This window comes from Hyla sarda, chromosome 4 (genome assembly GCF_029499605.1).
Source record: "Hyla sarda isolate aHylSar1 chromosome 4, aHylSar1.hap1, whole genome shotgun sequence".
Lineage (NCBI taxonomy): Eukaryota > Metazoa > Chordata > Amphibia > Anura > Hylidae > Hyla > Hyla sarda.
Window position 1 is genome coordinate 218,543,523 of NC_079192.1, and position 27,399 is coordinate 218,570,921.

Below are 27,399 nucleotides of genomic sequence, written 5' to 3' on the forward strand. Positions count from 1 at the left end.
TGAAACACCTGTGGGGTATAAAGGTTCACTTAACCCCTTGTTACGTTCCCCGAGGGGTCTAGTTTCCAAAATGGTATGCCATGTGTTTTTTTTTCTGTCCTGGCACCATAGGGGCTTCCTAAATGCGGCATGCCCCCAGAGAAAAATTTGCGTTCAAAAAGCCAAATGTGACTCCTTCTCTTCCGAGACCTGTAGTGCGCCAGCAGAGCACTTTTCACCCCCATATGGGGTGTTTTCTGAATCGGGAGAAATTGGGCTTCAAATTTTTAGGGGTATTTTCTGCTATTACCCTTTTTAAAAATAAAAAATTTTTGGGAAAACAAGCATTTTAGGTAAAATTTTTTTTTTTTTTTTACATTTGCAAAAGTCGTGAAACACCTGTGGGGTATTAAGGTTCACTTTATCCCATGTTACATTCCCCGATGGGTCTAGTTTCCAAAATGGTATGCCATGTGGTTTTTTTTTTGCTGTTCTGGCACCATAAGGGCTTCCTAAAGGTAACATGCCCCCCAAAAACCATTTCAGAAAAACGTACTCTCCAAAATCCCCTTGTCGCTCCTTCCCTTCTGAGCCCTCTACTGCGCCCGCCGAACACTTTACATAGACATATGAGGTATGTGCTTACTCGAGAGAAATTGGGCTACAAATACAAGTAAAAATTTTGTCCTTTTACCCCTTGTAAAAATTAAAAAATTGGGTCTACAAGAACATGTGAGTGTAAAAAATGAAGATTGTGAATTTTCTCCTTCACTTTGCTGCTATTCGTGTGAAACACCTAAAGGGTTAAAACGCTGACTAAATGTCATTTTGAATACTTTGGGGGGTGTAGTTTTTATAATGGGGTCATTTATTGGGTATTTCTAATATGAAGACCCCTCAAATCCACTTCAAACCTGAACTGGTCCCTGAAAAATAGTGAGTTTGAAAATTTTGTGAAAAATCGGAAAATTGCTGCTGACCGTTGAAGCCCTCTGGTGTCTTCCAAAAGTAAAAACACGTCAATTTTATGATGCAAACATAAAGTAGACATATTGTATATGTGAACCAAAAAAAAATGTATTCGTAATATCCATTTTCCTTACAAGCAGAGAGCTTCAAAGTTAGAAAAATGCTAAATTTTCTAATTTTTCATCAAATTTACGGATTTTTCACCAAGAAAGGATGCAAGTATCGACATAAATTTACCACTACGTTAAAGTAGAATATGTCACGAAAAAACAATCTCGGAATCAGAATGATAACTAAAAGCATTCCAGAGTTATTAATGTTTAAAGTGACAGTGGTCAGATGTGCAAAAAACGCTCCGGTCCTTAAGGCCAAAATGGGCTCCGTCCTGAAGGGGTTAAAATTGCCCTATTCTGGCCCCTGTAATTTTTATTTGGTTTTGTATCTATGGGGCTGTTTGGGGGGGGGGGGCTAATTATTTGCTCTGTGATGTGTATTTGTTATATCACCACTCGTAATTTTATTCAAAATGTCAGGGTACACTACCTGTATATTTCCCCCTTTACTAATAAACTCCATGAAAGTGCTTCTTATACTATTATATTCCAACCAGCTGCCCTCCTTTAACCCATTGGGGACAGAGCCCATTATGACCCTAAGGACGGGAGCATTTTTTTCAAATCTGACCTCTACCACTTTATGCATTAATAACTCTGGGATGCTTTTACTTGTAAATTTTGATTCAGAGATTGTTTTTTAGTTACATATTCTACTTTGTTAGTGGTAAATTTTCGTCAATACTTACATCATTTCTTGGTGAAAAATTCCAACATTTCAGGAAAAATTTTAAAATTTAGTATTTTTCTAACTTTGAAGCTCTCTGCTTGTAAGGAAAATGGACATTCCAAATAAATTATATATTGATTCACAAATACAATATGTCTACTTTATGTTTGCATCATAAAATTGACATGTTTTTACTTTTTGAAGACATCAGAGGGCTTCAAAGTATAGCAGCAATTTTTCAATTTGAGGGTCTTTATGTGTGAAATCCCCTATAATGGACCCAATTATAAAACCAGCACCTCTCAAAGTATTCAAAATGACATTCAAAAAGTTTAACCCTTTAGGTGTTTCACAGGTATAGCAGCAAAATGAAGGAGAAAAATCAAAATCTCAATTTTTTTTACACTAACATGTTATTGTAGCCCCATTGTCTTCATTTTTACAAGGGGTAAAAGGTAAAAAGGCCCCAAAACTTGTAATTCATTATCTCTCGAGTAAGGAAATACCTCATATGTGGATGTGAAGTGCTCTATGGGTGCACTAGAGGGCTCAGAAGGAAAGGAGCGACAATGGAATTTTGGAGAGCGAATTTTGCTGAAATGGTTTTTGGGGGGCATGTCGCATTTAGGAAGCCCCCATGATGCCAGAACAGTAAAAAAAAATAAAAAAAATAAAAAAACCTTACATGGCATACTATTTTGGAAACTACACCCCTCAAGGAACGTAACAAGGGGTAAATTGAGTCTTTAACGAAAGTTCGTCAATCACCTGTGGGGAATAAAGTGGGACGTGAAAATGAAAAATTAGATTTTTAACACTAAAATGCTGGTGTTACCCCAGACTTCATTTTCACAAGGAGTAGTAGGGAAAAAAAACACATGGCATACTATTTTGGAACCTACACCCCTCAAGGAACGTAACAAAGGGGTAAAGTGAGCCTTAACACCCCACAGGTGATTGACGAGCTTTCTTTAAAATGGGCCGTAAAAATGAAGAACATTTTTTTCAATAAAATGCTGGTGTTACCTCAATTTTTTCATTTTCACAAGGGGTAATAGGAGAAAAAGCCCCCAAAAATTTGTAACCCCATTTCTTCTGAGTATGGAAATACTTTTAATTTTTCATTTTCACGGACGACTGTTCCAAAAATCTGTCAGACACCTGTGGGGTGTAAATGCTCACTGCAACCCTTATTACATTACATGAGGGGTGTAGTTTCCAAAATGGGGTCACATGTGAGGGGGTGCACTGTTCTGGCACTATGGGGGCTTTATAAACACACATGGCCTTCAATTCCAGCCTGATTCTGTCTCCAAAATCCCAATGGCGCTCCTTCTCTTCTGAGCCTTGTAGTCCTCCAGCAGAGCACTTTATATCCACATATGGGGTATTTCCATACTCAGAAGAAATGGGGTTACACATTTTGGGGGCTTTTTTTTCCCTATTACCCCTTGTGAAAATGAAAAATTTGGGGTTACACCAGCATTTCAGGGGGGAAAAAACAAATTTTTAATTTTCACATCCAACTTTAACGAATAATCGTCAAAGACCTGTGAATTGTTGTTTTTTTTGCATCCATGTCCGAACCGCTGTAACTATTAGCCATCCCTGTGCAAATCACCAATTTAGGCCTTAAACGTACATGGAGCTCTCTCACTCCTGAGCCATATTGTGCGTCCGCAGAGCATTTTACGCCCACATATGGGGTATTTCTGTACTCAGGAGAAATTGCGTTACAAATTTTGGGGCCTTTTTCTCCTTTTATCTCTTGTGAAAATGAAAAGTATGGGGCAACACCAGCAAATTAGTGTAAAAATTTGTAATTTTTACACTAACATGCTGGTGTAGCCCCAAATTTTACCTTTTCTTAAGGGGTAAAAGGAGAAAATCCCCCCCAAAATTTGTAACACCTTTTCTCCAGAGTACAGAAATACCCCATATGTGGCCCTAAACTGTTGCCTTGAAATATGACAGGGCTTTGAAGTGAGAGAGCGCCACGCGCATTTGAGGCCTAAATTAGGACTTTGCAATAGGGGCGGACCCGGATACAAGGATGGTGCTTGTCTCCACCTAAACCTTACAGCAGTGTTTCCCAAACAGGGAGCCTCCAGCTGTTGCAAAACTCCCTGCCTGCCAGGACAGTCAGTGGCCGTCCGGCAATACTGGGAGTTGTTGTTTTGCAACAGCTGGATGCTCCGTTTTAGAAACACTGCTGTATGAAATGTTTTTCACTTTTATTGGGGGGAGGGGGGGGGTAACTGCGTAGGAGTATGTGTAGTGTTTTACTTTTTATTTTGTGTCAGTGTAGTGTAGTGTTTTTAGGGTATATTCACACGGGGGGGGGGGGGGGCACCGTGAATTTTCCACTGGGAGTTTGAGCTGCGGCGGAAAATTTTGGGGGGGGGGGGGGGGGTGGGGTGCACCCCGAACGGGCAGCTGTTGCAAAACAACAACTCCCAGAATACACAAAGACAGACCGTACATGCTGGGAGTTGTAGTTTTGCAACAGCTGTAGGCAAGCTGGTGGGGAACCACTGAGTTAGGAAGTAGACTCTAGCTCAGTGATTCCAACCTGTGTGCCTCCAGCTGTTGCAAAACTACAACTCCCAGGTTGCCCACACAGTCAGGGATGCTGGGCGGTGTAGTTCTGCAATATATGGCCCTTCAGATGTTGCGGAACTACAACTCCCAGCATGCCTGGACAGTCTGGGCATGCTAGGAGTTGTAGTTATTCTACAACTGGGGAAGAACTGTTTGGAGACCGCTAAGTAGTGGTCTCCAAACTGTAGTCCTCCAGATGTTGCAAAACTACAACTCCAAGCATGCCCAGACTGTCCAGGCATGCTGGGAGTTGTAGTTCTGCAACATATGAAGGGCCAGATATTGCAGAACTACACTGCCCAGCATCCCTGACTGTCTGGGCATGCTGGGCATTGTAGTTTTGCAACATCTAGGGGGGCTACAGTTTGGAGACCACCGTATAGTGGTCTCCAAACTGTGCCACTTCAGATGCTGTAAAAATACAACTCCCAGCATGCCCAGTCAGTAAGAGCATGCTGAAAGTTGTAGTTTTGCAACATCTGGAGGACCACAGTTTGGAGACCACTACACAGTGGTCTCCAAACTGTGGCCCTCAAGATGTTTCAGAACTACAACTCCCAGCATGCCCAGACAGCCTTTGGCTGTCTGGGCATGCTGGGAGTTGTAGTTTTGCAACTTTTAGAAGGCCACAGTGAAGATAACTTACCGGCGATCTTCACTGCAGCCTCCTCCGCCGCACTTTCCAGCTGCACTCCTGATGTCTCTGCCGCCTGGTGGTCTCTTCAGCCGCCGATGTCCCACTCCGGTAATCCGGTTTCCCCCCTCCTTTGTTTCTCTGCCTGCTTCGATTGGTGGGCAGAGCGGGGGAATGAACTTGAACCCTCCCGCCCCCAACTGCCATTGGTCGTCAGCCTGATCAACTAATGGCAGGGGATAGGAGGACGTGGCAGCTGGATGCAGAACTACACTGCCCAGCATCCCTGACTGTCTGGGCATGCTGGGCATTGTAGTTTTGCAACATCTAGGGGGGCTACAGTTTGGAGACCACCGTATAGTGGTCTCCAAACTGTGCCACTTCAGATGCTGTAAAAATACAACTCCCAGCATGCCCAGTCAGTAAGAGCATGCTGAAAGTTGTAGTTTTGCAACATCTGGAGGACCACAGTTTGGAGACCACTACACAGTGGTCTCCAAACTGTGGCCCTCAAGATGTTTCAGAACTACAACTCCCAGCATGCCCAGACAGCCTTTGGCTGTCTGGGCATGCTGGGAGTTGTAGTTTTGCAACTTTTAGAAGGCCACAGTGAAGATAACTTACCGGCGATCTTCACTGCAGCCTCCTCCGCCGCACTTTCCAGCTGCACTCCTGATGTCTCTGCCGCCTGGTGGTCTCTTCAGCCGCCGATGTCCCACTCCGGTAATCCGGTTTCCCCCCTCCTTTGTTTCTCTGCCTGCTTCGATTGGTGGGCAGAGCGGGGGAATGAACTTGAACCCTCCCGCCCCCAACTGCCATTGGTCGTCAGCCTGATCAACTAATGGCAGGGGATAGGAGGACGTGGCAGCACTGCCACCTCGCTCCTATCCTTTAGCATGGTCGGAGCTGTCTGTGACCGCTCCGATCACTGTTATTTTCCGGATGATGTGGTCACCAGTGGCCGATTTGCAGGAACATGGGGAGGGGTCTCAGGACCCCCCTAGACATTGCCACGGGATGCCTGCTGATATGTCAGCAGTCATCCCGGTCCCCGCCCGGCAGGGACCGAAATTCCCACGGGCGTACAGGGCGAGGGTTACTGTACGCCCTTCGTCCCCAACAGGTTAAGTTGAATATATCAGAGATTAATAAATTGGGGAAAAGTAAAGGTTGTGTTAGAATAAAAGATGCTTGGGGGAAAAAGGTAAATTCAAGGAATGGATAATATTGAAAGAAGAATTTAACTTAACCTGTTGGGGACGAAGTTGAATTCTTCTTTCAATATTATCCATTCCTTGAATTTACCTTTTTCCCAAGCATCTTTTATTCTAACACAACCTTTACTTTTACCCAATTTATTAATCTCTGAAATATTTCTATTACCGGTGCCACATCCAATACCAACCACTTTTACATTCATCTTTCCTAAACATCCTCCATGTTTTACCCAGATTTTTAACCATCATAATTTTCCTCCATTTCTCATCTTCCAACTTTCCAGACTCCAACAATTGGAAAATATCCAAAAATTCAAAAAAGGCAAATTTCTTCCACCCAATCAAAAAATAAATCTGCCCCACCAGAAAGTACCTATATATATGTCCGGGAACACTATTCCACCCTTACCCTTAATCTGACATAGGTACTCCAGCTTGATTCTTACTCTTTTCCTGCCCCAAATTAATGAGATAATTTTCCTAAACAGTTTAGGGGCCGATCCAAATACATACAAGATCTTTGGCAACGTTACTGACGTAATCAGTTATTCTGTTTGCTTTAGATAGATTTAAATCATTCTATATATTTGCTTTCTTTTCAATTTCCTTGAATATTTTTATGGTATTTATCTGATGATAATCCCTTATCGCTTTTGACAGGTATATCCCCAAATATTTACTTTTCTTTATCACTTTTATTCCAAATGCCTGTCCTATATCTTCTTCTCCTAGCAGCATAATGACTGACTTTGACCAATTAATCATTAGTCCAGAAGAAACTACCACATCTACTTATTTTTTCCATTACTCTTGATAAAGATCTTTTGGGGTCCTCCAAGAACATCAGAATATCATCTGCATACAAATCCTGTTATCATAGGGTCATCTCTAATAATACTAGCCAATGGCTCTATGGCGATTGAAAATAGCAGGGGAGAGAAAACACATCATTCTACTGTTTACCGAAAACAGAATGAGGCCTACAAAGAAAAGAACACCGTACCTACAGTGACATATGGTGGAGGTTCAATGATGTTTTGGGTGGTTTTGCTTCCTCTGGCACTGGGTGCCTTGAATGTGTACAAGGCATCATGAAATCTGAGGATTACCAATGGATTTTGGGTCGCACTGTACAGCCCAGTGTAAGAAAGCTGGGTTTGAGTCCGAGATCTTGGGTCTTCCAGCAGGACAATGACCCCAAACATACATTAAAAAGTACCCAGAAATGGATGGCAACAAAGTGCTGGAGAGTTAGCTCCTGCGCTCACGTCATAGATTAACTACACAATGCACCATATGTTTACAGTGTGCTGCACATCACATAATGTTTATTAATTGTTTTGTCATTTATAAAAGTACAAAATGTCAAATGTGACAGGAAGGTATTTTTAATGGCATTCATAAAATTTCTGTGTCTAGATATTGTGGTTACATATTTATGATCCCTCTGGTGTTGCAGTATTTTTTTATTGGTTCAGCACAAATATAAGACCAATCTTATAATTAACGGAATTCCATTGAAATCAATGGGGCTTGAAGTTCTGAGAACACAGAAATTCTGCCAGAATTCCCGCAATTCCGTTCAGCAAAGCTTTCTGTGTACATACCCTTAGGAGTGTGACAGCAATATCTGGACAGAGAAACTTTATTTTTTATTTTTTGCCTTATTTATTTATGGGCCATCTCCTTTTTAATGAAAGTTAAAGTATAATTCTTGTTTTATATAGTTGCTAAAATTTCTTGTCTAGCTAGAATAATTAAGGACTGATGTAACAAAATGTCATTCTATTTGTACAGGGAAGTAGTGTCCTATGATGATCCTAAGATTTCTCTAGTTCAAACTGATATAGAAAAGCTTGAAGGAAAACCATTGCCGGTCTTTATCACAGGTAAGCACATTTTATTGAGAACAGTTCTTCAGAAAGTTGTTTGTGGATGATGGTCTTTACCTAAGAAGATAGCTTAGCTGCCACACATCACTATGCTTATAGTGCAGGGCTCTGCTTGCATGAAAATATTAAGGAAGTTTGATTTCGGCTCTACTGCCTAAATCTAGAATTTAACGCCTTAAGGACTCTCTGGTGCTTAAACATCTTATCCCCTATCCAAAGGATAGGGGATAAGATGCCTGATCGCGGGAGTCCCGCAGCTGGGGACGCCGTGATCATGCACGCGGCACCCTGTTTGTAATCAGTCCCCGGAGCATGTTCGCTCTGGGTCTGATTACGGGCGACTACAGGGTGGGCGGCGTGTGACGCCCCCGTGCGACGCCCTCAATGCAAGCCTATGGGAGGGGGCCTGATAGCTATCACGCCCCCTCTCGTAGGCTTGCATTGCGGGGCTTGCAGGACAGCAGGAGGGTCCCTACCTGCCTCCTCGCTGTCCGATCGCCGAATGACTGCTCAATGCCTGAGATCCAGGCATGAGCAGTCAAGCGGCAGAATCATCGATCACTGGTTTCTTATGAGAAACCATTAATCAATGTAAAAGATCAGTGTGTGCAGTATTATAGGTCCCTATGGGAGCTATAACACTGCAAAAAAGTCAATAAAGATCATTTAACCCCTTCCCTATTAAAAGTTTGAATTCCCCCCCCCCTTTTCCCATAAAAAAAAAAAGTGTAAATAAAAATAAACATATATGGTATCGCCTCGTGCAGAAATGTTCGAATTATAAAAATAATCATTTATTAAACCGCTCGGTCAATGGCGTGCGCGCAAAAAAATTTCAAAGTCCAAAATAGTGCATTTTTGGTCACTTTTTATATCATGAAAAAATGAATAAAAAGCGATCAATAAGTCCTATCAATGCAAAAATGGTACCGCTAAAAACTTCAGATCACGGCGCAAAAAATGAGCCCTCATACCGCCCCATACACAGAAAAATAAAAAAGTTATAGGGGTCAGAAGATGACAATTTTAAATGTATTAATTTTCCTGCATGAAGTTATGATTTTTTTCAGAAGTCCGACAAAATCAAACCTATATAAGTAGGGTATCATTTTAATCGTATGGACCTACAGAATAAAGGTAAGGTGTCATTTTTACCGAAAAATGTACTATGTAGAAACGGAAGCCCGCAAAAGTTACAAACTGCGTTTTTTTTTTTCAATTTTGTCACACAATGATTTTTTTTCGTTTCACCATAGATTTTTGGGCAAAATGACTGACGTCATTACAAAGTAGAATTGGTGGCGCAAAAAATAAGCCATAATATGGATTTTTAGGTGCAAAATTGAAAGGGTTATGATTTTTTAAAGGCAAGGAGCAAAAAACGAAATTGCAAAAACGGAAAATACCCCGGTCCTTAACCTCCCTGGCGGTATGATTCTGTCTGGAAATTTGTACCAAAAGCGGTACAATTTTTTGCATTGAAATTCCCCCTCCCTTGTTACATTCTCCCCCTTTCCTGTCACATTCATCCCCCTTGTTATATTCTCCACCCCCCCCGTCACATTCATCCCCCTTGTTACATTCTCTCCCCTCCATGTCACATCCCCCCTTGTCACATCCCCCCCTTCATGTCACATTCCCCTCCCCCCTGTCACATTCCCCTCCCCCCTGTCACATCCCCCCCTGTCACATCCCCCCCTTGTCACATTCCCCCCCTCTGTCACATTCCCCCCTCTGTCACATTCCCCCCCCCCCCCTCTGTCACATTCCCCCCCCCTCTGTCACATTCCCCCCCCCCCTCTGTCACATTCCCCCCCCCCTCTGTCACATTCCCCCCCCCCTCTGTCACTTCCCCCCCCTTGTCACATTCCCCCCCCCTTGTCACATTTCCCCCCCCTTGTCACATTTCCCCCCCCTTGTCACATTCCCCCCCCTTGTCACATTCCCCCCCCTTGTCACATTCCCCCCCCCTTGTCACATTCCCCCCCCTTGTCACATTCCCCCCCCCCCTTGTCACATTCCCCCCCCCTTGTCACATTCCCCCCCCCTTGTCACATTCCCCCCCCTTGTCACATTCCCCCCCCTTGTCACATTCCCCCCCCCTTGTCACATTCCCCCCCCCTTGTCACATTCCCCCCCCCTTGTCACATTCCCCCCCCCTTGTCACATTCCCCCCCCCCCTTGTCACATTCCCCCCCCTTGTCACATTCCCCCCCCTTGTCACATTTCCCCCCCCCTTGTCACATTCCCCCCCCCTTGTCACATTCCCCCCCCCTTGTCACATTCCCCCCCTCTATGTCACATTCCCCCCCTCTATGTCACATTCCCCCCCTCTATGTCACATTCCCCCCTATGTCACATTCCCCCCCCCTTGTCACATTCCCCCCTTGTCACATTCCCCCCCTTGTCACATTCCCCCCCCTTGTTACATTCCCCCCTATGTCACATTCCCCCCCTTGTTACATTCCCCCCTATGTCACATTCCCCCCTATGTCACATCCCCCCCCCCCCCTTGTCACATTCCCCCCCCCTTGTCACATTCCCCCCCCCCCCCCCCCTTGTCACCTTGTCCTGCAGCAGCATACACTTGGTTTGCCGGGCAGATTTCAAACCTAGTGTATTTGCTGCAGAACAAGCCCTTTCCCCTTCAGCCAATCACTGGCTTTACACCACTGCGGCCTGTGATTGGCTGAAAAGGGAAAGGTCCTGTAAGATGAATAGTGAAGAGAGCAGGGACCGGAGCGCACGGAGGGGAACGACATCTGCAGGGACCGGGATTAGGTGAGCAAAAGGTTTTTTTATTTTCCTCCTTTTTACTTTTACACTTAGCTCAGTGTTTTTCTACCAGGGGGCCTCCAGCTGTTGTGAAACTTGTGCTCCCAGCATGCCCGGACAGCCTTTGGCTGTTCGGGCATGCTGAGAGTTGTAGTTTTGCAACATCTGGAGGCCCCCTGGTTGAGAAACACTGACTTTTAGTATATGTCTTTACCTGCTCTGGCCAGCCCCCGCCACGGGAGCCGACCCGAGCAGATAATCACATATTTTCCCTGGGGCTGCATCACTATATCGCAAAAAGCAAAAATCGCAATTCGATTGCTTTTGCGATATACTGTGCAGCCCGCACAGCAACTCTGCAATTCTACCCCAAGCGTGACTCGGGGTTACCGCTTCTAGCAGCGAAAATTAACCCCGAGTCACGCTCGGGAATACCGCTAGGCTGGTTAAGGGGTTAAGGACCCGGACAATTTTATTTTTACTTTTTCATTTTTTTACTCCTTACCTTCTTAAAATCATAACTCTTTTTTATATTTTCATATACAGACTAGTATGAGGGCTTGTTTTTTGCCAGACCAGTTGTCCTTTGTAATGACCTCACTCATTATATCATAAAATGTATGGCGCTACCAAAAAATTACTATATTTGTGTGGGGAAATTGATAAGAAAACTGCAATTAGAGCAAATTTTGGAAGGTTTTGTTTTCATGCGGTTCACTTTACAGTAAAATAGACATGTTTTCTTTATTCTGTAGGTCAATACGATTAAAATGATACCAGTGATTACATACTTTGCAATTTTTTTTGAAGGGTAGAATAATAGAAAAAACTTTTTAACCAAATCAGTGCGTTTAAAATCCCTCTATTTTGTTGACCTATAACTTTTTTCCGTATAAGCGGCGGTATGAGGGCTCATTTTTTGCGCCATGATCCGTAATTTTTTTTAGACCACATTTGCATATATAAAACTTTTAATACATTTTTTATCAATTTTATTTGGAATAAAATGTCAAAACAGCAATTTTGGATTTTTTTTTTCCTTTTTTTTTTTTCTTACGTTCACACCGTTCACCATATGGGATAGTTAACATTATATTTTAATAGTTTGGATATTTATGCACGCAGCGATACCAAATATGTTTATAAAAAAAAAAAAATTTTTTTACTTTTTGGGGGTAAAATGGGGAAAAAAACTGCCAATTAAATTTTTTATTGGGGAGGGGATTTTTCAAATTTTTTACTTTTTTATTTTTACTTTTACACTTTTTAATATTCCCCATAGGGGACTATTTATAGCAATCATTCAATTGCTAATACTGTTCAGTGCTTTGCATAGGACATAGCGCTGAGCAGTGTGATCGGTCATCTTCTGTTTTGGTCTGCTCGATCTCAGACCAGAGCAGAAGACCCGTTGAGGCAGCGGAGGCAGATGAGGGGACTTCCATCTGCCGTTCTGGATGATCGAATCGCCGCGTCAGGGCTGCAGGCGATCTGATCATCCATGTTATTGACCACAGTATTGATCACTTCATCTGAGGGGTTAATGGCGGACATCTTAGTGATCGCTGATGTCTGCCATTAAGCGAGGGGTCCCTGGATGCTATCAGCAGCCGGGACCTGCCACGCATGACCCGAGCATCGCTCCGATGCTCGCGGTTATGTATAGGACATAAATGTACATCCTGGTGCGTTAAGTACCACTTCACCAGGATGTACATTTATGTCCTGCGTCGTTAAGGGGTTAAATCCATCTTACAGGTGCATTCACATGTACAATATCCTGCACATATTTGATGCACAGAATTTGAACACTAGATTTCATACTTCAGAGTTTAGTGTAAACTAAATGACTGAACACAGCCTTAAATCCTGTCTATCAAATATGTGCAGGATACTGTACGTGTGAATAGACCCCAGTGGGATAATTCCATTTGAGAAGCTAATCTTCTGCATATAATATGACACCTTGCTGCAGTTCCCACATAAATCCTCACTTCTGTGTGTTTTGCTTTTTGTTTATTTTAATCATATTCCTTGTGCATAAAAATTTCAAGGACAACAAAAACTTTCACATTTTTGGGTAGGTTCCCATGTGCTGTATTTTGCTGTGTGTTTTCTGTAGCTGATTTTGCTACCCATTAACTTCAGTGGGTACGATAATACACAGCAGAAAAATACGGCACATGTGACCCTACACTGAAAGTGTATCTAATTTTTTTTGCAAACTTCTGCCACGTAAGAGACCTATCAGAAGTTTGGATCAGTGGGGGTCCGAGCGCTAAGACCTCCAAATGGGTAGAAATTGGCTGAGCGCTGCACCCCTTTGTTTCTGTTCTTCTCAAGCATGGTGTTATAGACTTTCTTTGAGTGCATACTCGGCACACTCAGTTTCTGCTTGGCCTTCCTTAGAAGTCTAGGAGGATTTCTCCATGCAATATTGTACACTTTCAACAATCTTTATAGATGTCACAGTATAGACTTGACAAACTGGGTCTTGGTTACATATGTGAAAGTGCAAAAAAAAATCTCTCGACCTGAACTTATCTGGTCTTTATTCTTTCCCCCACAGAAGGAAAATACAGAGCTTTAAAAATGGAGTTCTCCCTGCCTCCTTCTACATATGCCACAATGGCTATCAGAGAAGTCCTTAAAATGGATACCAGTATCAAGAACCAGACCCAGCTGAATACTGTGTGGTTGCGCTGAGCTTGTTCAATTACCTCACAGGGATACTCGTGATTGAAAGAAACTGGGGAGATATAGCTTATGGTCTTAAAGAAAAGGCTCTGTTACCTATGGCAACCAGTCATAGAGCAGCTTTCATTTCTTAAAGTGCTTTTTGAAAAATAAAATCTGTTATAAGGGGCTGCTATGGACAACAAGGACTGGTTTTCTTTTACAGTTTTCATAATACTTTCCCATTGTTTATACCAAGCTTTTGTGTGTGTTTTATTTTTTATGCAAATCCTGGCAATTCTTTTATTCAGCCATGCCATTCTTATGTTCTCAAGTTATTTCTTTCCTCAGTGTTGAGCTGTATATACTCACGTGTGCCAAAACAGAACCTAAGATTTTCCAGTATAACCAAAAAAGTTCAACAAAATGTTGAAGTGAGATTTGTCATTATACTGAATTTACATGTGGATAAGGCGAGATAGTTAGTTGGTGGGTATGATTCTGGCTTTGTCTGCCATCACAGTGCTAAAATAATTGGATTGGAAATGATCTGTTGAGGTGGTAATGTTAACGTATGCAAAGATTTCCTGCATACCATTTTATATTTTTAGTTCTTTAAAGGAAATTTGTTATCAGTGTCTCTTGCACTAACCTGTTGGTACAGGCTTGTAGTGCGGGTGTCACTGATGAAAATGATATTGACCTTAATTGGGCAGCAGGCTGGGTGCACAGGCGGCACTCTAGGAGCATGTTGACGTCACTTCTGCAGCTTCCTCACTCTGCCCAGCTGCGAGCAAGCTGGAAGAAGCAGCAGCCGTGAAGTCGGCATGCTCTGTTACTTTACCCCCAGGTGCGCCACTATGGCCTCCCACCCACTCCTCTAACAATGCCTCCTCACGAATACTGAGCCACCCATTTGGAGTAACTTATCTTAAGGCCCTAACTTGCCGATATTCCCTTGCTTATATACACACTGCAGTAACAGCATAGTCTAAAAAAAAGCAATGTTTTGTATTATATTTCTATGGAGCGTTCGGTAAAATGTAAAATTACATACTAATAAAGTTTTCCTTTAAAGGCCTAGGGCACACTGAGGAAAATGAGCTGAAATTCTTTCTGCTCCATACTGAAATAAAGCAGAGTCCACATTAAGTAATTTGAAGCAGATTTTGCCTCAAAATCTGCCTGGAATTTAACACTCATTGATTTTAATGGAAGGTCCTGACAAGGATTTAGTTTCAGCTTAAACAATTAACATGTCCTTTCTTGAAGAAGAAATTAAATTGTCAGGACTTTCCATTGAAATCATTGGGGCTGTATATAATTTCAGTATGGAGAGAAAAAAGAGGATTTCTGCAAGGAAACTTTGGGTATGAGGAAATTCTGTGAGGAATTTTCAGTGTGGACCAGCCCTGCCCCAGAATCGGCGCTAATTTTGCATGGAAGTTGCAGGTGTAACTAACCCCAAGAAGTCCCATTGAACTTTCCTGGCCAGATTCAGCCTAAAGAATGAACATGCTTATTTCGGTGGAATCAATTATTTATTTTTTTTTTCTTATAGAATCAAATTTCTTGTCAGACGTTTTGCTGTGGACGAGTTAGCAAAGGTCGAAAAATATAATTGAATGCCTAATAATGCACAAAGTAATTTTACTAGATCTCTTAACATCATTATTCTCATTGTTTTCTGTGCCCCATCTCATTAGCTTAATCCAGGATTTTGTTTTCCTTTAAGAATTTATCAAGATTCCCCCCCCCCCCCTTTTGTAGCAATTTACCACTTATTAACCCTCTTTCACATCATGTTCAGGTATAAAATCTTAGGCTGGATACACAGCACAGTAAACTGCTGCCGTATACCGCAGCAAACCTTTGGTGGTCCCACGGACTTTAATGGACCACTAGTGCCTATGTTTGTGCACCATGGAAACAATCGGACAGCAGGTCTCCAGAATGTAATGCGAAAGGAGCCTTTAAAGTGAACTCTTGGGCTATGTTCACACTACAAAATGTCTGCGCAGAGAATCTCTGTACGGGAATGCGGTGTCTCATAGATGGCTATGCATTCCGTCCGGAGTTCCGCAGACACGGAAAACGGAATTTCAATGCTGGAAACATCTGGCACGGAAATTCCGCCGTGTGCACATCGCAACAGAATCCCGTTGACTTTAACAGGACTCTGCTTCAGCGATGTGTGAATGTGGCCTTAGCTGTAATAAAAGGGGGAGCAAATCTGGATTTGGAGTGCTTAGAAAGTGGGGTTATCTTTTTAAAAAGAAAGGAATCGACAGCCACTTCATGATTTGCTGACTATTAATGCTGATTAATAAGGAACAAATCTCAGGGGCTTCAGTCCTTAAAAAATTATCTATTTTTTTTTTTCTCAGTAGATATATCTGCTTAACTTTTATTTAACTGAAATGTTAACGTTTTAAAATCTTATGGGGATACCTTATTTTTCCCCAAGAGAAAACAAGGGCATATAATTAAATCTGTAAAGCCATGAGAAAGTTTTGTTAACTTACGCTTCTGTGTTTCTTGCAATCCTTCAGTCATTTTATTAATAAATTGAGTGAATAAAAACGTGTTTCTCTTTTCTCATAAATAATGCACATACTGTACTACCTTTATACTATTATTATAACTGGGAAAATGGTTGACTTACAGAGCACCCTACATTGGGGCAACAGAGATAAGAAGCAGTGGAAAGATGGCAGCATATGTCCTCTGCATGCTCTGTTATTCTTTATAGACAACTAGCTGAGTACCCAGCGTTGCCCGGTTTTTCCTTCCTAATCCTTGTTGTGGAGGAAAATCAACAGAGAAAGCTTTTGACTTCATATCCCGTCCTCATATATTGTTGTCATATCCCGTCGTCCTATCTCTACCTCCTATCTCTACCCGTATTATGTCTCCCAGGTATTGAAATATCTCCAGCCGTACGGAAGTTATGTGGGAACATACATTTCCTATTGATTTGCATGGGACTTAAAACAAAAACCCCGACACTCACAAATGGGGGTGGTTAAGGGTTAAATGAACTATCCTTTATTTTAAGTGGACATATAAGTAACATGTGACCACTGACCAAGTATTATCGAAATATCTCCAGACGTTTGGAAGTTATGCAGTAACATATATTTCCCATAGACTTGTATGGGACTTTAAACAAAAACCCTGAACCTGGCATATGGGGGTGAGGGGGTGAGTAAGGGTTAAATCAGCTATCCTATGTTTGTTGTTGACATATAAGTAACGTGTGCCAAGTTTCATGTTAATATCTTTAGCCGTTTTGACGTGATGCTGGAACACACACATACACACACATACACACACACTGGGCCTCATTTACTAAGAGTGTTGAGTTTTTACTAGTGTGAAAAGTTGTTTCAGACTTGCAGGATTCCGCTCTATTTACTATTGGGAAAAGTTGGGAACATTTTCTAACCAGCTTTTTCTAGGTCAATATTTCCAGCCATTTATCCACAGGATTTTCTGTGAATTCGATAGTAAATCAGTCGGGTTGCGAAACCAAGCCCCTTTTCGGGCCAACCACGCCCCCTTTGCGACAGACCAAGCCCCTTTTTCGGGTTTTCACACTGCAATGTCGGATTTTACAGGCGCACACTGGCGCAGACATGTCTCGGACACTCTGCGCCAAAATAACCAGACAAAAACTGCTCGGTTTCAGCTTAGTAAATGAGGCCCATTGAGATAGATAGATAGATAGATATATATCAGCTGAGTACCCGGCATTGCCCTGTTTTTCCTTCCTCACCCTTGTTGGGGAGGAAAATCAACAAAGGAGGAAGCTTTTGACATCCCCATATCTTGTCATCCTAACCCATATCCCGACCTCCTATCCTGTCCTCATATGCTGTCCTCATATCCTGACCTCATATCCCGTCCTCCTATCTCAACCTCATATCCTGTCCTTATATCCTGACCTCCTATCCCGACTTCCTATCCCGTCCTCATATCCTGACCTCCTATCCCGTCCTCATATCCTGACCTCCTATCCTGTCCTCCTATCTTGACCTCATATCCTGTCCTTATATCTCAACCTCCTCTCTTTGTTAGATGTGGTGTGGCTTGCAAGCTGAACTGACACATTCACCAGCTGAGCTTGTGGAGTAAGGTACTGGAAGTCCCATATACTGGCATGGGACTTGAAACAAAAAAAACATCTTTTATGTAAGGGTGTAGGTAAGGGTTAATTTAACTATCATATCTTTTTATTTGACATATAAGTAATATGTGTACCAGGTATTGAAATATCTTCAGCTGTACAGAAGTTATGTGGGATCATACATTTCCCATTGGTTTGCATTGGACTTTAAACAAAAACCCCGACCCTCACAAATGGGGGTGAGTAAGGGTTAAATCACCTATCCTATGTTTGTTGTTGACATATAAGTAACATGTGTGCCAAGTTTCATGTTAATATCTTTAGCCGTTTGGATGTGATGCTGGAACATACACACATATACACACACATTGAGTTTTATATATAGATATAGATATATATAGATAGAGAGAGAGAGAGAGAGAGAGACAGACACACAGACCTTTTTAAAAATGAAAGAAGCAATCTGGTTGCTCTGGTCAATGTTTCCTCTGCACAGATTTTGATAAATCTCCCCCATATTTTACTTTTAGTAGTGTGAGTTGTGTCCTATACTACAGATCACAGAAAAGGTAGTTTTATCATGGATACTCAGCTAACGTTAAACATGCTTTTATTGCAAAAAAAAAATGTTTTAATGCCCCCAACACAGTGTTTCTCAAGCGTGGTCCTCAAGTACTCCCAACAGGTCATGTTTTCAGGATTTCCTTAGTCTTTCACAGGTGATATAATTGTGGTCATGCCGGATTCACTGACCATAATGATATCACCGGTAAAAGGCTAAGGAAATCCTTAAAACATGACCTGTTGGGGGGGGGGGGGGGTACTTGAGGACAACGCCACCCTAACCAATTCTTTTTTTTTTTCTTCTCTCAAAACCAAAAGAAGCAGATCGTCCATGAAGGCCATTTGAGCTAAAATAGAAAAGATCTGTCTAGAGCAGGGGTTCTCAACCGGTGGTGTGGTGGTACGCCATGCATTGGCCAGTATTTGTCAGGGCAGAGCGGGGAATTGTCACGGCAGCTTTACGGGAGAAGCGTGGTTGCCAGGCAGACGTGTGAGGTCCCCTGACGTTGTGCGGAGGGGGCCGCACAGAGCAAGAGGACGTCGCCCATCAGTGCCCCGCCGAACGGGACTCCAGGAACGGGATGCACGGTTTACCCGAACAGACTGAGTAATGTTAAAATAAAATAAAAATAAAAAAATGTGAAAACTGTGTATGGGAGGGAGGGATGTTAGCCCCGGGGGGAGAGAAATAATGGCACAAGGGCATTAAGATGGAGGGGGGGAGAGGGATAAATGCAAAAGGGGATCATCTTAATCCCCCTGTGCCATTATTCTCCCCCCCCCCCCCCCCTATCTCTGGTCCCCTTTTGCCATTATCCCTCTCCCCCTCCATCTTAATGTCCTTGTCATTATCCCCCCCCTCTCTGTGCTCCCATTTTGCCATTATCCCTCCCCCTCATCTTAATGCCCTTGTGCCATTATTCCCCCCACCCTGTGATCCCATTTTCGCCATTAAAAGGGGATCAGAGGGAGGGGGAATAATGGCACAAGGGGATTAAGATGGATGGGGGGGGTGATGATTAATAACACCCCCCCCCCCCCATCTTAATTCTTAATCCCCTTGTGCATGCACTATTTCTTCCGTTTTTTTCTCCCCTCACAAAAATAACGTCAGTTATTAATAACTAGCTATGACGGGTTAAAATGGATAATGTAAAAATCCCATAGGCTATAATGGGATTTTGTAATGGCTGATTTTAAGGGTTTTCATAATGGAACATTATAATGGGTCTTTAAAATGGATGAATGTATAGTGTAAAAGGGGCCTAACTGTATTAATGATCTAATCTAATAAGAGAGCCAAGCAGCCATGCTAGGACAGCACAGTACAAGTATGCAGTACTATTCAATTTTAAAGGGGTTCTCATATTTAATTAAAATGCAAACTACAGCAGGCTAAGGCTAGGTTCAAATATGAGCAAAGAAAAAAAAAACAGGGTACCCGCACTCACTGCAGGGCTGCTGTGGCTCCACTCTTTTGGCAAAGACGGACAACCCTGGTATCAGACAGGTATCAGGGCCCTCAGAAGTGAGGCGGCCGCCGGCGAAGTTTTACGCTAGTTGCGCTTCTTCTGGCCTCGTACCCATCATCGCGCTAAGCTGGAAATAAAAAGGAAGGGAATCAGATCATGTGACCTGAGTGGATAAAAATGAGTCAAATGCACTACAAACCAAAAGAAAAGTGGGATGAGGCACGCAACCACCACTGATAGTAAAAATATATACTATTAATGATATAATGGATGTGTAAAGAAACCTATATTTGCAGAATCGAATAAACCCACCGACTTAAACAATTACAAAGGGCTCTAAATTATTCTTAAAGGAGCGCTCCCATCTCAATCCTATCATTAAGACCTAAGGGACTAAGAGGTCTCAGCACGTAATAGCGAGGTATTCCTGTTGCTGCCAGGTCTGGTATGTTTAATCACTTGCAACCCGCCAAACCTGAGACCTTTAATATCACTTCCTTGCATTTCTCAGACGTGATCAATAAATCTTGGGGCTCCAGAACCGGTTTGGATTGAATGTAGATGTTCCCGTATTCTAATACTGAGTGGACGTATAGTTTTACCGATGTAAAATCTTCGGCATTCACATACGATAAATTATACCACATATGTGGTCCAACATGTGATTAGTTCTCTGACTGAAAAATAATAAACTAGTCTTCCAATGCGTAGACCACAATTGTATTTGCATTGAGGGCAATTCTTATTCTCTTCCGGGAGACCCAAGGTCAGCCATTTAGACCTGGGATCTGAAGATTCACCTGGGGATCTTCTCTTCTTGGACACTGCTTTCATATTGATGTATTCTCCAATAGTTTGATTCCTCCTATACGTTACAATAGGCCCTCTAGTTGTAATCTCTCTTAAACTGGGTACCTGTTCCAACAGATACCAATTTTGCAGGATAGCTGTTCTTTTCCTAGCAATCATTACGCTGTTTTTGAATGCAAAAACAAATCTTTTCCCAGTATCTTCCACCTCTTTCTTCACTAAAAGGTCCGCTCTCTTTCTATCATTAACCCTCACTTGGGCTTGTTCCACCACTTTTTGCAGATACCTTCGCCTCTTAAATTTAGAGGCCATCTCTTCAGCTTGAACCTGGAAGGTATCCTCTTCACAATTATTTCTCTTAAGCCGCAAAAATTGGCTAAAGGGTATAATGTTCTTCATCTGTGTGAGATGTGAACTTCCATAATGGAGGATGGAATTCTTAGCAATGCTTTTCCTATGCCCTTTAGTCTGCAGATTCCCATCTTTCACATACAATAGTAATTCCAAGAATTCAAGGGAGAGTCCCCCGTATACACTAGTGAAGAGCACATTCATGCAGTTGACCATGTTAAGATGCTCAACAAATTTTTTGAACATTTTCTCTCCTCCTTCCCATATAATGAGTAAATTATCTACATATCTCATGTATGCTTTGATATGTTTGATGTAAGGATTGAATTCACTGTAGATATACTCGGATTCAAACATTGCTAAGAACAGGTTTGCATATGAGCAGGAAGTGGGACTACCCATAGCAGTCCCAGTCAATTGATTTTACCATCGGGCTTCAAATCAAAACGTGTTGTGTGTCAACATGAACGTCAAGGCTTCACAGATGAACTTCACAAACCCTGATGATTTTTAAGTGGATTCCAGGATAGTCTGTACAGCCTGTACACCCGCATTATGAGGGATGCGTTTGTACAGGCTCTCGACATCCACGGACACTAAGGTGTAAATATCCTGCCACTGGCAATCTTGAACGAACTTAAGGACATCGCCAGTGTCCTTCAAATAGGAAGGCATTTCTGCTAGGAGAGGTCTGAGTGACCAGTCCACGTACTTAGATCGAAATTCATTGACACTCCCCTTCCCTGCCACAATCGGGTGCCCCGGGGGGAGGGGTGACCGCTTTGTGGACTTTTGGGTGTAAGTACCATTTTGGTCTTCTGGGGTGGAGCAGCAAGAGGCGTTCTGCCAACTTGCTGTCAATGGCTCCGCTTTCTACCTGCCTTCTCAAAAATGTACTTAACTGGTCTAGGATCTTCATAGTAGGATCTGATTTCAGAGGCTCGTATACAGTCCTGTCACTAAGTTGACGCATGGATTCAGTAGTGTACTGATCAACTGACAAAACCACTATGCCACACCTCCTTTGTCAGCTCTGGACACCTTGAGTTCAGTATGACTGCTCAACCAATCTAAACCTTGTTTCTCACTCCTGGACAGATTACTCCTACTCTTGGGGGTATACGAGGGCCTTAATGTCTTTGGTCACTGCTCTTTGGAAAGAATCTAGGGGACTGCCTGGTGTTAACGGGGGCTGAACGAAGATAGTCTCCCTCCAGCCCTTCAGTGGTGGTTTCAAACCTATGGGCTGGTTCACCGGCTGCCAATTCGGCCAGCAACCTATTGCTGGACTTTTCTGCTTCAGTGAAAGTTTTCACTGGGATAAAACCAAGGGGTGCTATAATGCATGGGGTAGTGTTATCACCTAGCATATGAGGTTGGGTGGAGAAAAATTCATGTAAATTCATTTTTATTACAGCCTTATACAGGTCTACTTCAAAAGATGTAAAATCGAATTGCTCCATTAGCCCAAAATTCAAGCCTTTGGACAGTGCAGCTGTGGTATTGCTAGGAAGGGAAGTGTCAGATAAATGAATGGCTATACGGTCCTCTTCTAGTCCCTCCATGAGACACCCTTCCGTTTTTGATATCTGTAACCCCCCCACCCCATCTTAATCTTCTTGTGCCGTTATTTCCCCCCCCCCCCTCCCTCTGATCTCCTTTTGCCATATCAAATAATACAAGGGGATTAAGTATCTCATTTGTATAAAGGTAAGCACATGCCGTTATGAAAATAAGTAATTTTATGACTTTTGACTTTTATGACTTTTGACTTTTGTCCCCTCAAACGTAAGTTCACTGGCCTAGAGCCATCGGCTGCTTGGAGTTTGATGTTGCATTCTAAGGCACACTATAGAAATGTCTGTTTTAAAGATCTGTTATAATGACCCGTTAATAAAACTATTAAAAACGGCCGTTACAAAATCCCTTTATAGTCTATGGGTTTTTACATTATCCGTTTTAACCTGTCATAGCCTTTATTAATAATGGATGTTATTTTGTGACGGGAGAAAGTAATGGGAGAAATAACGTACGTTTAGTGGCCGATTTTAAGGGTTTTCATAACTGAACATTATAATGGGTCTTTAAAACGGATGAATTTATAGTGTGAAAGGGGCCTAACTGTATTATTAATGATCTAATCCAACAAGAGAGGCAAGCAGCCATGCTAGAACAGCACAGTACAAGTATGCAGTACTAGTCCTATTTAAGGGGTTCTCCTATTTAATTAAAATGCAAACTACAGCAGGCTAAGGCTAGGTTCCCACTGTGGAATTTCTGCCAGAGATCGAGCCGGCGGCACTAGGACCGCGTGGACTACATTGTCGTCCCCATAGATGGCAATGCATTTCTGAGCAGATCTCCCAAAAGATCCACCCAAAAATGCATTGCAGTCTATGGGGGCAACAATGCAGTCAGTTCGGTCCTAGCGTCGCCGGCTCGATCTCCAGCAAAAATTCTGAACCCAGCCAAAAATTCTGAACCCAGCCTTAGGGTCTATTAACATGGAGGAATTTTCACTTGCGGAATTCCGGCTCTAATTAAAGCCGATAGACTTCTATGGGATTCCGCACTCCCATTCACACTTCTGAATTTCCACTTACGGAAAATAACAAAATAGCATGCTTGCTGTGGCAGTGACTCTGTTGACATTCTTTGAACCCACTGAAACCATATTGATTGGCTGTAGTGTGTTTAGAATGTTGGCAACAGAGCTGGGAGAGTGTCATGGGTAAGTAAACAGAGGGACAGGAGCACTTCACTAGGAAAGGGAGTATACTATCTCACTATTACTACCCCTGTAGTTTTAGCTTTATATAAATTAACCTCTTAAGGCGCCCGATCCCGGTATAAAATGTAGGGTCACGCCGTGACCCTGCGTCATATCGGGTCGGTCCTGGCGGCTAATGACAGCTGGGACCCTGGGCTAATAGAGTGCAGCACCGATCGCTGTGCCGTGCACTATTAACCCTTTAGACACGGCGTTCAAAGTTGATTGTTGCGTCTAAAATGAAAGTAAAAGCTTCCCGGCAGCTCAGTCGGGCTGATCGGGACCATCGCGGTGAAATCACGATGTCCCGATAAGCTAGAACGCGAGCGGAGGTCCCCTCACCTGCCTCCGTCGCGTCCGATGGCCGATTGTTTGCTCCAAGCCTGAAATCTTGGCTTGAGCAATCGACCGCCGATTACACTGATCTTTGCCATGTTGATGCATGGCAGTAATCTGTGTATGAGAAAGGTATGTGCAGTGAAATAGCCACCAAGGGGGGCTATAATACTGAAAAAAAAAGTTTAAAAAATAAAGATCATTTAACCCCTTCCCTAATAAAAGTAAGAATCACCCCCTTTTCCCATTTAAAAAAAAAAAAAACACTGTGTAAACAAAAAATAAACATATGTGGTATTGCCGTGTGCGGAAATGTCCGAATTCTAAAAAATTGTGTTGATTAAACTGCACGGTCAATGGCGTACGTGCAAAAAAAATTCAAAGTCCAAAATAGCGTATTTTTGGTCACTTTTTATATCATGAAAAATTTTATAAAAAGTGATCAAAAAGTCCGATCAATATAAACATGGTATTGATAAAAACTTCAGATCTCGGCGCAAAAAATGAGCCCTCATACCGCCCCGTACGCAGAAAAATATAGTTATAGGGGTCAGAAAATTACAATTTTAAACGTATACATTTTCCGGCATGTAGTTATGATTTTTTTTTAGAAGTAATACAAAATCAAACCTATATTAGTAGGGTATCATTTTAACCATATGGACCTACAGAATAAAGATAACATGTCATTTTTACCGAAAAATGCACTGCGTAGAAACGGAAGCCCCCAAAAGTTTTGTCGCACAATGAATTTTTTTTCCGTTTCGCCGTGGATATTTTGGTAAAATGACTAATGTCACTGCAAAGTAGAATTGGTGGCGCAAAAAATAAGCCATAATTTGGAATATTAAGTGCAAAATTGAAAGTGTTATGATTTTTAGAAGGTGATGAGGAAAAAATGAAAATGCAAAAACGAAAAAACCCTGCAGTCAATTCTGCAGGCAGCATGTTACAGAGCAGGAGGAGATGAGCCAATTTGTTTAGTCTTCAAGATAACGACCAAGATAACTACTTAGCCCAGAATAAACAGATATTTACAAAGCTATACAGCAATCTGCTCAGCTCCTCCTGCTCTACAACATGATGCGTGTAGATTGGTCTGTATATTTAATGCAACAGGTTTCCTTTGAATCAGAACTTCTTTGATTATAAGAACATCGCCATATGGTCGTGTTCGGATGCTTACATGCCTATTGTAGGTGAATTTGGACATGGGTCAACGTAGGTACTCTGACTGGTCTATACATATGTAGAAAGCTGATGTTCACTGTGTTCTGGCACTCTTTTGTCACATGCAGCATTATCTGTGGGATCAGACCAAACAGGCTCATCTTCACTTACCACATGCATCAATAAGCCTTGGGTGGCCATGAGCCCTTTAATGGTTCATGTGATTCACTTCTTTGTCTTTAAAGGGGACCTATCACGTTGAAAAATAAATGTCATTACAGAAAATTTGATCAGTGGGGGTCTGGGTGCTGAAAGCTCATCAATCTCTAAAACAAGCACTCTGCTGATTGATGTGCCTGTTAATTTCTGCTGAGTACTGTACTATTATAGTACCGGCACTCCCTTAAAGGGAAATTGACACCCGCTTTAAACCTAATACACTAGATTATAGTGCGGGCGAACAGGAGAAAAATGATGTATTACTTACTTAACTCCTTAAGGACGCAGGGCGTACTTGTACGTCCTGTGCCCACTCCCGCGATATAAAGTGGGGTCACATGGTGACCCCGTGTCATATCGGGTCGGTCCCAGCAGCTAATGAAAGCCGGGACCCGTGGCTAACAGCGTGCGTCACAAAGTTGTTTGCCGCATCTAAAGCTAAAAAAAATTATGCTTCCCAGCAGCTCATTCAGGCTGATCGGGACCACTGTGGTGTTCCGATCAGCTGTATGGACATGAGGAGGGTCCCTACCTTCCTCCCCGTTGTCCAATGGCTGAATGACTGCTCCGTGCCCGAGATCCAGGCAGGAGCAGTCAAGCGGCGATGACACTGATGAATGCTATGCTATGGAATAGCAGTGGTCAGTGTAAGAGATCAGTGTGTGCTATGTTATAGCCCCCTATGGGAGCTATAACATTGCAAAAAAAAAGTGGAAAAAAATAAGCTAATAAAGATCATTTAACCCCTCCCATATTAAAAGTTTTAATTGTCCCCATTTTCCTATTTTAAAAAAAAAACTGCGTAAATGTCTAAACGATAAAATATATAGTGCATTAAACCGCACGGTCAATGGTGTACGCACAACAAAATTCCAAAATAGCGTATTTTTGGTCGGTTTTTATACTATAAAAAGTGATCAGTCAGATCAAAACAAATATGGTACTGATAAAAACTTCAGATCACGGCGCAAAAAATTAGCCCTCATACCGCTCCGATTTTTTTCAGAAGTGAAACAAAATGAAACCTATATAAGTAGGGTATCATTTTAATCGTATGGACCTACAGAATAAAGATAAGGTGTCATTTTATACAGAAAAAAAACTAATGCCTAGAAACGGAAGCCCCCAAAATTACACAATGGCGTTTTTTTTTTCCCATTTTGTCACACAATGATTTTTTTTGTTTTTTGTTTCGACATAGATTTTTGGGTAAAATGACTCATGTCATTACAAAGTAAAATTGGTGGCGCAAAAAATAAGCCATTATATGGGTCTGTAGGTGCAAAATTGAAAGGGTTATGATTTTTAAAAGGTAAGGAGGAAAAAACGAAAGTGGAAAAACCCTGCGTCCTTAAGGGGTTAAATTAGTCCAGGTGTTTTGATATAAGATATGTGGCCCCTGTTACTGCCTGATGTTTACTCTCATGTGGTAAAGACGTGAAAGTGAAGATGAGCCAGCGGCCCCTGCGCTCTGAAAAACACCAGAGCACTCATGTGTCCACAGGCCCTCACGTCACTAGGACGTGAGAGTGAAGAATAATGAAGATAAGATGAGCGGGCATAACGTGGCAAACAAGACTTAGCAGAGAAGCTGGCCAAGGCGGCTCCTGCCTCCATTGTGCACTTTAGAGAAATGGCTGAACCATTGATTACAAAACCAAATTAATGTAACACCATTCAAACTGTAGTGTAGAGTAGGATTATTCTAACGTTCCCCTCGTGAAGGCCCAATCAACTTTAACTGCTTTGGAGACAATGAGTCGCTGAAAAGAGTAGACCTCCACTGCCATAGTCTTTGAGAGTGGTGGCGTGAATACCTGTAGCTGGATGTCTGGCTCATAGCCGGACGTCATGCAAGCGCCTTCTGATTGTGTAGATCTTTTTCCATGCCCTGGGTTTTTGTATGTGACATCCAGTTTCACTTACAGTATAGAATTGATCACCGAATGATCTGTCCATGCACACATTAGCCTCTGTGCATCTTTTGCTGTCATTCCAGCATGTGTCACGAAGACCTGAAAATGATAAAACTTTCAAGCACCCAGCTCCAAT

General features: G+C 42.4%; 1 protein-coding gene and 1 long non-coding RNA gene across 4 annotated transcripts in view; one reads left to right on the forward strand and one right to left on the reverse strand.

The window, feature by feature from the left end:
• Positions 1 to 16,107, forward strand: part of PUS7 (pseudouridine synthase 7) — a 78,790-nt gene extending 62,683 nt beyond the window's left edge. For all 3 annotated transcript variants that reach the window (XM_056573537.1, XM_056573538.1, XM_056573539.1), the window contains 2 exons: positions 7,981 to 8,072; positions 13,420 to 16,107. In XM_056573537.1, the coding sequence (XP_056429512.1) occupies positions 7,981 to 8,072; positions 13,420 to 13,556 (229 nt within the window). In that variant the 3' untranslated portion in view covers positions 13,557 to 16,107. The remainder of the gene's footprint in view (positions 1 to 7,980; positions 8,073 to 13,419) is intronic.
• Positions 1 to 25,379, reverse strand: part of LOC130368984 (uncharacterized) — a 31,941-nt gene extending 6,562 nt beyond the window's left edge. The window contains exons 1-2 of the long non-coding RNA XR_008892629.1: positions 25,300 to 25,379; positions 19,671 to 19,818 (exon numbers count right to left, since the gene is read on the reverse strand). This is a non-coding gene — a long non-coding RNA (uncharacterized LOC130368984). The remainder of the gene's footprint in view (positions 1 to 19,670; positions 19,819 to 25,299) is intronic.
• Between the last annotated feature and the right edge of the window lie 2,020 nt (positions 25,380 to 27,399).